We start from the raw sequence: 11,399 nt of genomic DNA, 5'->3' as shown, positions 1-11,399 counted from the left end.
GGGGGGTGGGGGGGTGGAGGGGTGGGGGTGGGGGTGTGCATGAGGTGGCTTGGATGTGGGAAGGAGGTGTAACAGATGTTCCTAGCACATCATCTTCACTGGATGAGAGAACAAGGTTTAGGCCAAAAATCACTTTGGGAGAGGTAGTGAATAAAAGATACAGACGCCTTTAAGTTGACAACTAATATGGCCTAAAGAGTTGAATGAAGAAACAGGATTTGTGTAGCCGATCCCATTTCGTTGGGTTAAGGATTTGTACAGTTGAGATTTTTAAAACTCGATGAGGGAAACTGTTGTCATATAATTTTGTAGCTGTTGAGTTTGGTGCCAGTGAGGCTTATCAGGCTCAACATCAGTTTCTTGTCGGATTAGTCATTAAACCACCTTTGTTACAGCTTCCTTTATCAGTTGGTTTTCTGTTAAGCGTTCCTTAACTATTTACCCAGATCTATCTTTGAGGCTCCAGCTATAAAAAGACCAACACCATTACTCATTACATGCATTTTTCAAATTTCAGTCACAGAGGAGGAATTCTTTCTTCATGAAATCTACGTTCTGTTCCTCTTATTTAACACAACTTAATGGTTCACAACTTAATAGTTCTATTCTTACCTACTTGAACTATTTTATTAGCATTAAGGTTTCTGACAACATTTTTGCTCGAGAGGCAATCTGAAGAGAGCTCTTAATCCGTTGTCAGTTGAGGTGATGAATCTCTAGCTACAACAACCAAAGTGGGAACAGAAAATGGTAAAGTTTTGAGAAACTCCCAGGAGGAAACGTAGACAGACTCGTATTGTAATAATTATTCAGATGAAACATCCTGATTAAGGCTAGTGAGTGTGATAGTGGTCCTTCTCTTCACTGACTGCGAAGATTCTGGTACACATGTCCAATGAAAGATCTTTTAAAATGACTTTTTTTTTCTAGAATCTACTTAGGATACCCATCTACCTTTTAAGAGCCCGTTAGATGTGGCCTTTAGCATGCTTCCATGCCCAAATTCAATGTTAGAGGGCTATACAGAACTAGTATTTTCTTAATTGAACAACAAAGACATCAAAAAGATAAAGGGAAGACCAAAGTCCAGTTGCACTGAAAAAAGGATAGAATTTCAACTTTTAAATCATCATTTTCCTTTTAAGGAGTAGTTCATCAAATTGTCATTAAACTAGAAACTAGATTTTGAAGAAGACTTGTGCATCAGAAATGGTTCCATGGTAGTGAATTGCAGTAACAGAAATAAGGTATGAAAGACACGTACAACAGCATATTCAAGCATCATACCTGTGCATCAGTTATTTGTCGAAGAGGAGAACCACCACCAATCGAAGCATAGCCTTCTTTGCTCTTGGGTGCCCTCATAACAGAAATGAATTGTGCCAAGGGCTTCTGGAGGACACGAAACAATCTTGGCAGCCTTATAATATCCTGTTACTTTATCAAGTCAGAGCTTTACAGCAGTATCATATATATATATATATATATATGTATGTATATATCTTATTGTAACCAAAGTGGTGAACTAAGAAGTTGTAACCTTCTTTTAATTCCCCTTGTCCTATTCCCAAAATTTATTTAATGCAGGGGTAAAAGAGGGTTTTCAAAAACGTAAAAGTTATTTAATGCAGTATTATGTGAAATGACAAGAAGTTGCACCCATATATATAAATATATATATATATATATTCATATATAAAACCACCATGATTTGACTCCAAAAGGCTTATAAATTGTAACAAATATGCCAAGAAAAATGTCAGTTGACACCAACTGGTGATGCAGGCAAGCCAATAGGTCAAAAGGTCTAAATATGAAACCCAAGATCCAAGAAGTTCGGCATGTTCGAGCATGCCCCATCTTGAAGAGAACTTAAGAAAACATCTGGTGTAGCTCATTGAGGTCCTGCAGCATCTTAAATTTTGCCCATCCAAAAATTTTACTACATCTGCAAGGGTTGCTTTTACTATATAAGTTCACGCAGGATCTATGCAGCAGAAAACTTCAATTTCTATATGAGTTCAAGTTTTCCAGATCATAATATTTAATTGAACTGCTGATGATGTATCGTCACCTCTATACGTTTCACCAACAGCTGCTATTTTAAAATAATAAAGAACTGCTTTTCTTCACACCTCTTATAATTTCTTTGAGATGCGACTCTCCTTTCCAGCATAGTGGTAAGACTAAGTCATATTACTTGTTCAGGGATGAAACTCTGACCAAGAACCACAGTATAGGGGAAATGAGAGTCTTCTCCCTAACACAATGGTGCATGTCTCTCACACTATCAAGTATGAACTCCAATATTTTGGAACTCTAGTGTATCAAGGATAATTCAGTTTTCAACAACTTTGCAATAAATAAATTATTGGGACTTACTTCTATTGGCATAAATCTAAACCTTAGGAATACATTTCGATTCATTTTTTGGGCGTAAAAATTGTGTTGGCTGATTGCCACTAAAAGATGTGACATATCATTGTACATAGGTTATATATGTCGTAGATAAATTCTGGATGTTCACAAAAATAAACCATCAATGTGCCAAAGCTATGTGAGGAATTGGAAGTCATTGGAAAGAATAAAGTTTTATGTTTCCACTTAAACCAAAGACTGACACATTGGACTTCCCTATGTGTATTTTTGTTCATTTGAATTTGCTCGGAGAAACAGGAAGACAGAATTTAACTGAATTGAGTGGATCTTAGCTCTTACAATGGATTTCAGACTTCTCAATAGATATGTAAATTGTTAAGAGGATAAAATCATGAATAGATTACACTCTGGACTCACAAAATGAAGCTGAGGTTGTAGGAGATGCAGCATGGCCTTGCATGAAATAGATACTCTAGTTGCACAAAACTATAGAACAAATTTCTGAAACTAGAACAATAAAAGAAAAGATTTAATTACCGGGTCAGCAAAAAGATTAAACAAGAAAGGCTGCACATCTTCAAGAGTCTCTGGACCTCCAAGGTTCAGCAATAACACTCCCACCTTCTCTTCACCAATAACAAATGTGGTCGATACATCTCGAGTCTTAGAGGTCACTAACGCCCTCAATAACAGAGAATGCTTCTCAAATGAATGCTTCAGATACAAAGATGGTAGATCAAGCCAACCCGAGGAATGCCTGGAAATTATGTGATTCTTTGGTAGATATGAATTAAGACAAGCCTTGACTTGGACCCCGGTATAACGATGAGACCTTTGAGCCACATGTGTTGGGTGCGGAAATGACCTATAGAACAGGTATACAAAATATAAATCACATTGAATGCCACAATTGTGGACTATATTAATGAGTAATTTCAGCAAACAAACAAATGAATTAGAATTGTAGCTACGCCTCACTATGGCGCCAGAGTGAAATCAAGCCCATTCAACTTCCTTAGCTAACAGAAAGTGGTGGATATTTTCACATCTCTCAAGGGAACAGAGAGTATACGGAAAAAATAATCAGCAAGCCCTAGCACAAACTACCATATAACTAATCAGTCAGCCCTAACATGATCTATAGTGAAAGAAAAAATAACATGACATCCCGACTTCTCAGTCCCATTCAGATACTCTCCTCGTGAAAAAAATTATTTCTTCCATCACCAAGCAATTTCAATTATGAGGAGGATGGAAATATTTTAGAGAGCTTGCATCATTAACTTTCAGATTATCATGAACATGTAAAGATACTCCTTGACCATACATGTACACTAGGTTAACCCTTAGTAAATGCTATGAAAAAAAAGAATTCTTTCACTTGGTCCTTCATTCACTGATCTTGACACCAGCTGCAGTGCTACAAAGCTGAATTAACACGGTGGAAATAAAATAGGAAGTCGTATACCATCCATACCATAGCTATTAAATTGGAGAAGAGACACTTGAATGGTCATCATAGCATTAAATAATCTTCGAGCATATCAGATGACCCAAAAAGTGCAGGGTCCTTGGTGTTATACAAAGGTATAATCAATGGCTTTCAAGGTATCTCAGCATGTAGGAAACCAACCAGGTGAGAGCTAGTTAAAGCACAAACAAGAGGAAGTAGATCATGAATAACCTACAGCAGTGCAAGCAGGGCATTAAGACATGCTCTCGAAGAGGCAATGTTACCAAGTTCTGGTTGGATATGTACTCCAGTGAATTATAACTTCAGAATTCTTCACTGTATATCTAGACCTTCACTTATCACAATGAAACAGCAAATATGGAACAATGCCATGTTAGAAGGAAACAAGATCTCATGGCAACCAAGACTTAGACGGTGTTGCAATAACTGGGAACAGCACTCCCCGTAAACTCTACAGAATTTTTGTGGAGAACTCAGTTGTCCCGCCTTCTAGTAGGGATTTTTCTATGAAATCATGTGTGGATTCATCCAATAGACAGTTACATAAGCCCAAGTGCCCAACCCTGTTTTCAAAATATTTGATCTAGGAAAGTTCCATGTGACAGAAATTTCTTGGTGAAGAGTTGCAAGGGAATAAAGTTCTATTAGGGGTTTCCTTTGTGGAAAGGAAGCTGACAATTCCACCCATCTACTTCATGCCAACCACCTCACCCTTTTGGGTGGTCTTTGTGGGACTTGTTACAGGCAAGTTCCATCAGCAGTGGCCGCCAGCCAGAGGAATATCTCAGAGCTTATAGTGTCAAAAATATTTATGTAATATTTCCCCTGCTCTTGTTTGTTGTGGAAAAAGAAAATTTGAATACCTTCAAATTATGAGCCAACTTCAATCAGAGAGTCCAAACATCTACAAAACAAGTTACTTATGGGACTCACCAGTGAAGTATGTTACAGGGATTAGATAAATGGAATTTGTATTAAATCAGGTTGTGCTATTTGACTCATGTATAGTAAGGTAAACCCCCATCAATTCCATTGCATGGCCCACTCACCTTCCCATCTTTTCCTTATTAATAGAAACCTATTGAATAATTCTCCAAAAGAAGAGGGCATGGCTGTTGGGGGGAGGGGGTGGAAGTCTAACTAGGAAATTATTTTCAATGAGTATACACCCAATTGTTGAAATGCCAGCGCAATTCACATAAGCAGGCTGATTGAGGCCTTGGGGATACTAAGATCCAAAAGTAGCAAATCTCACTGCAGAGAAGGTAATATAAATGGTGTATTAAGAAATAGATCTAAGAGTTTGTCCAACCAGAGAGGTAAATTAGATAGTTGGAAGCACCTACCTCAGCTTCCTTAGTGTAATATTAATTTTTATTTTATCTAATTCAAAATAATGGAAATTATTACCAGGTCATATGTTGACTAGATTAAAGCAGATAAACAAAAAATATGGTCAACGAAAAGTTTGATTGAAAAATCCCAAGAATAAAATATTGAAAGTAATGAGACAATCAGATCAGAATTTCAAGAAATATGGTTCTCAGTGCCATGAATATTGCATTCTTACTATATCTAGCCCCATTTCTACATTTTTCAAAAATCAAGATAATGTCTTTGTTTTTAAAATCAGAGGAATAATAAGAGGCTGTACATTTACCCAAAAGGTGACGCAATGGGCAAGTGTACATTTACCCATTTTCTACATTTCAAAAATCAAGATAATGTCTTTGTTTTTAAAATCTGAGGAATAATAAGAGGCTGTACATTTACCCAAAAGGCGACGCAATGGGCAAGTATTAGGGCATCAAGTGTAAGCTTCAAAAGCATGAATTTTAATAATTAAATAAAAAACAAAAAATTAAAGAACATATTCATATAATAAGGGGGAAAAGAATAAAGGTGTAAAGGAACTTATAACAAAGATCAGAACATGCTTTGAAGAAAATACAAATATACAACATAACTAAAGCCTGTGACCAAATATTTCATGGTGAAGGCATGTAATTTATGTGCTTAACACTTTTGGCGTGAACCTTAAGCCCGTTATTCATTTTCCTTAATGCCTGCCTCAAGGTGAAAAAGTAACAGATGTTTTAAGGAAAAAAAGGGTCATATATGAGACCAGCAAACTCATGAGATGGTTTTAAGGAAAAAAAGGGTCATATATGAGACCAGCAAACTCATGAGATGATCCTCTGCATATATTTTATAAACATTAGCTAGTTCAAATGTAATTAAAAATCAATATATACCATGTATACAGTCAGAAGAGGGGGAAAAGAGGAGTGTGGGATGAGAGAGAGAGAGAGAGAGAGAGAGTTACCTGATAGGTGAAGAAGCTTGATTGGTAAAATTTGATGGCATATATTCAACGCTTCCCATGTCAATCACACCTCGAGTGCCTGCCTGATGTGATGATGCAAATGAAAAAGGAAAAAGGTCACAAAATTGACAGAATCACATTTCCAAATTTCTTGGAGAGCAAAAGTTCTTGAAATAACAATAGGAATGAACATAATCATTTCTTGAATCATGTGAATTGGATAAAGGATATGCTGATTTTAGACTTTTAGTACTCTTATCACTATTTGAAAGTAAGAATTTCCTAAATACATGCATCAAGTCTTGTCAAAAGATGTACCTAAAATTAGTGATGATGCATGCACATTAAAAGTTTGCCAGTATGGAAATCAACACAGATAAATTAGCTTAGATAAGAGAAGGAACCAATTGTAACCAGATAAATCTTTACAGAAAGAATAAGAAGAAAAAAAAAAAGAGGACATAACTCAAAAAAACTCCTGTTTTCAGAGGGTCTTGGGAGGGTTGGATCAGAAACTGTCCTAACCTTTGGAAGGGACCCAAGTTCAATCATAAATAAAGCAGGAGAAATGGAGGATGATGTTGCACAAAGAATAAGAATAGGGAAGATGAAATAAAGGGGTGCATCTGTAGTGTTGTGTGATTAACTTATTCCTCTAAAAGTCATATTGCCAGCAATGATGCAAGGACCTGAATATTGGGCAGTGAAGAAACAACATACAGAAACTTAGTGCAGCTGAAACGTAAATGTTGAGAGGGATGAGTGGTAAAACTAGAAAAGATAGAATAAGGAAGGAAAAAATTAGAGCTAATTAGGGATAGAGGGGTGATTTGATTCAAATCGAAGGAGTTAAAAGAGCCAAGGGTTGGCCTAAAATGACTCCAGGAGAAGTGGTGAAGAAAGACATGCATAACTTAGGACTAGTGACAAGTATGGCTACCAATGCCCTTGCCTCAATGGTCAAAATCTTATGTTGTACTTTGGGAACCAGGATCAAGTATTGGGACCTCAAAGACCTAAAAAAAAAAAAGTATGGCTTTGAATAGAGCTGATTGGAGAAAATGGATCCATGTAGCCAACCTCATTTAGTTGGGATAGGGCTGAATTGAGTTGTTTTTGCAAAGTAGCTGCTCTCAAGACTCGGACTAAGTCTCCATTCTCACTGACTGAGCTTTTTACTATTGCATCAAGTGACAACAACTTCAAAGTCCCTACGGGAAATTAAAAAAAAAAAAGTAGCCCTCATACAATGTTTCATTGCTCGAACCTAACCTTTCCAAGGAAAGTCAAGGAGAGTTTCTATTCAAAATGGATGGACAACATGGCCAACAAGAAGCAACTGTACAAGAAATACAAAAGTGATCCAATGGCTCATAAAAAATTAAGTATCACCAGTCATTTAGAACAAAAGCTTATGTTATCACGTTTCTAAAATGATCTAGGGATTATTCCTTCAAAATATATCAAATTCTCACACTGTTCAGAATTACTTAAGGATCCCATTAATCGATTTACTATGGTATTCCAAGGACTTGGCAATCTGATGATCATCAAATTTTCCAGCTCTAGTGATGACTGCTGATCATTCTCACTGTTGAACTCTTGCAGCTTTCTAGCTGAAAAGAAAGAAAGAAGATCCTCTATGATGAAAACTTGATATTTAAGCTCATATCTCCTATCCTCATTTCTAATTTTTTGCTGTAAGCAACAAAAAGAAGCAGTTTCCCTGGGTTCCTATTTTGTCCCAATGATATACTATTATTTTCATTTTGGAATGAGCCTTCTATAGCTTCCCTTACCTCTACCAAACTAGTGCCTGTGTTGTTTTCTTGCATACAACCTCTTTCCATTTTGGAATGGGCCTTCTATAGCTTCCCCTACCTCTATCAAATGTTAGAAAGAAGGACCAATGGACAAATGCTGGTTTAAAGGAGCGAAAAAAAAAAAACATTCTACATGTCCTTCTAATCAGATTCTTAGAAAATGATATATACCATAATGCTTTCCGATTGAAAATGAATGTTTCTCAAGCCATCAGAAAATCCAAATTAAGCTAAACCAGAGATTTTTAAATTTGATTTTCAAGTCCGGTAATTGGGTTGATAATGTAAAGAGATGGTATGGAGTGTAAAGAGAATAATCTAGGAAGTCACAGATCTCCACAGCCGAAATCAATAACAAAACTAACCACAAGGGGGGTGGAGATTAAGGAAAATAAAGCCCAAATATGCACAGCAACACTTGTCTAAGAATTTGGAGAATGTAAGAATAATAATGACAATGGCAAAGTGACAAATAGACGAGCTATGAATTCCCAGTGATTTGACATAGCTACAAACCAAAATATGGACCAACTCCCATAATCAATATCTTAAAAAAATAAATAAATTGATTAAATAAAATTTAAAAATTTTAAAAAAAAAAATTTTTTTAAAAAATTTTTTTTTTTAATTTAAAAAGAAAAAACTTTTTTTAGCCTATAGCAGAGTGGGAGAAAAAAAGAACTAAAAGCAAATTGCAAGAAGTTTTTATTTACCCCAAACGAAAAAGAGAGACGGGTTGTAAGTTGTAATTTTTCAGCTGGCAAGGTTAAAAAAACTCAGAATCAGGTATGGTATTGGTCTTTATCAATTCGCTTTGATTCCGATTCAATCCAGAACCAGTGAAAATCGATCTCGACCAGCACAGATTCAACCAAAATGAGAATTCAGGGGTTATATAGTGAGGTTACATTGTTAGGTTGAAGAAGGGAGGGCAAGTGCCGGGACCTCAACTCCCATATCCCTGCCCCTTAAATCTCGAACTCAGAAACCTAAAACCTACTACAGTGCCTGAAGTAGAGAAAGAAAGGAAAAGAAACCATACGATGCAAGTGAAGAGTGAATGGAAACGAGCCTGTCTTGAATCTTCTTTAGTAATCTCTCTTCTTCACCGATTAAAGCATCAGACAGTAAGTGAATCAGTGACGAGTTCCTTGCCAACCCTAAATTAGTAAACTGAAACTGGGGGAGCGCTTCAGGGTTGCAGAGACTCCCATCTGAAGCTCTGAAGACAAGGAAGGAAGAATTAGATGAAGAAGGATTTGGAAGATAGAGCTTAAAGTGGAGCAACAGAGTAGAGCTTCTTAGTTCTTACCGAACTTTCTATGGTTTAGAATTTCTGAGAGAAGACTAGTGAATACGTGGAAAAGTAATCGGCAACGGTTGGTGGGATTATTTTTCTCTCTTTTTCTAACGGATAGGCATTTTAATTATAATTGGATTTTGCGATGACCTAACAACTCCAATAACAACACTCCTTTGAGCATCACAAATCCCGTTAAATGGGAAATGAGGAGTAAAAAAATATGGAAAGAAGAACGCTGTCTCGTTAGTCGTTGCAACCTGTGCCCTGACGGAGCCCCTTACAAAATGAAAAATCTCCTCGGTTGATGCTTTAGCTTGTCTTTTTATTGGGCCGCACTGGTGACTGGTCTGAGGAGTGATCAGATATTTTTTTTTTTCTAAAAATTCTTTTTTAAATAAATGATAAGAGACTACGCTAGCTAGGGTTTTTCTGTTAAGGAACCAAGTATATGTTCACGCTTATTTGTTGTAATGGTTGAAATGTCTTCACTTTACCTAACATCTAACCAAAGGGATGAGTTGTTGTGCTCTGACAAAATTGTAGAGTAGGTTGAACCCCAGCCTTATTGAAAATAGAGTAGTAGTTGCCTACTAGGGGTCATATATAGTACAATAATTGTAGCTCAGTAGAACTCGTTGCTAGCCCCTTAGAGGGTCTTGCCTACCCTAGTGGCCATAGAACTATACACACACAAAATTTAACCATGGTTTCAGGACTTGATAAATCAGATTGAGAATCATTTAATTCAGATTGGAATCGGTAATTATTGATCCCAATTGTTGGTTCATCAATACGATCAATTTGTGGATAAAATATTATAATCGTTATTCCTCAAATATGTTGAATGCTAGGGTTTTCTTCAAATTGTTTCCTATGTAATTCAAGTCATAAATTTGTGATTCGTCTGTCAATCAATGGTTCGTGTAAAAATCCATAAAATATCATGGTTTACTTAAAATCTTAAAGTAGTAAGTAAGTAGGTGGAAATGACCTAGCAATATATTAAAATGCATTTACGATCCCAAATAACCAGAAAGTATACATCCATTATTCCAAACATTTCATCATTTATTTTTCTTTCTAAGTAAATTTTCACATTAATTGTTGGCATATATGGCTTTATACATGTATATATTTTAACGAGAATAACAAACGAAGCTAACTCTGATACTATATTAAATAAAATGAGATAAACTTAAACAAATACCACTTGAGAGTCAACTAAAAAACTTAAACAATATATATATATATATATATATTTTTTTTTTCCCAGCCAATTCATGCTTGGTCATTTTGGGGTTTAAGTCAAACTAAAATTATAAATTATCTTAGAAAACTCGAGTGTTTTATTTTTAATGAGCATTTTGATTGATTTCTATATTGAAAGAGCGAAAGGATGTTTCATGTGTGTTTCCAATGTTATTAATTTATTAGTATTGCAAATAAACTCAGTCCCTCTTTTTTGCTTTTCTGTACTCATCAAATCATTCAAATGTTAGAATGTACAGTGATTGGTACAAGGAGGTAGTTGACTTGTTAGACTTTCTTTTATTTGATTTACGATTTTGGTTCTTGAATCCAGGGTTTAAAATCTAAAATCTAACATGATATTAGCCTCCATCAATTTTGATTTGATTAGATTATAGAGTGATTTATATCTTCTCCCTTATGTTTTGTTTATATTACATCTCCACCTCTGTATTTTTAAATATTACACCAACTTCCTCCGTCAATTGACAAATATTACGAAGAAGTTGACTCCATCAACTTTTGGCCCTTTAGTTTTCAATTTTTTGTTTAATACCCATATTACCCCTAATAAAGTATAAGTTACCCTTATACCCTCCTGTGATACATCTTTAACTAAACTAAGAAAGAGAAGACAAATTTTATAACACTCTCCTACTGTCTCCTTCTCATGGGCAAAGAGCGACTGGGGAATGGCAACTAGTAATCTACCAGCGGCAAGCGACATGTGACAAGCGGCGAGCAGAGTTCGATCTTTCTACGGCGAGTGGCGAATGGCTGCTATCTGCGCACGGTGCATGTACACACACACAAAATCTAATCACGTTTTCAAGACTTGATAAATTG

The 11,399-nt window shown here is 35.9% G+C and overlaps 1 protein-coding gene across 5 annotated transcripts in view; it reads right to left on the bottom strand.

The window, feature by feature from the left end:
• LOC122073735 (ferrochelatase-2, chloroplastic) overlaps positions 1-9,527 on the bottom strand; it is a 23,604-nt gene extending 14,077 nt beyond the window's left edge. The window contains exons 1-5 of one of the 5 annotated variants that reach the window (XM_042638357.1): positions 9,315-9,527; positions 9,045-9,224; positions 6,180-6,262; positions 2,917-3,244; positions 1,288-1,431 (exon numbers count right to left, since the gene is read on the bottom strand). In XM_042638357.1, the coding sequence (XP_042494291.1) occupies positions 1,288-1,431; positions 2,917-3,244; positions 6,180-6,238 (531 nt within the window). In that variant the 5' untranslated portion in view covers positions 6,239-6,262; positions 9,045-9,224; positions 9,315-9,527. The other 4 variants (XM_042638356.1, XM_042638358.1, XM_042638359.1 and 1 more) reach the window with 4 other exon arrangements.
• Between the last annotated feature and the right edge of the window lie 1,872 nt (positions 9,528-11,399).

This window comes from Macadamia integrifolia, chromosome 3 (assembly GCF_013358625.1).
Source record: "Macadamia integrifolia cultivar HAES 741 chromosome 3, SCU_Mint_v3, whole genome shotgun sequence".
NCBI lineage: Eukaryota > Viridiplantae > Streptophyta > Magnoliopsida > Proteales > Proteaceae > Macadamia > Macadamia integrifolia.
Note: the sequence above shows the minus strand (reverse complement) of the source record. Positions and strands in the feature narration are given on the sequence as shown.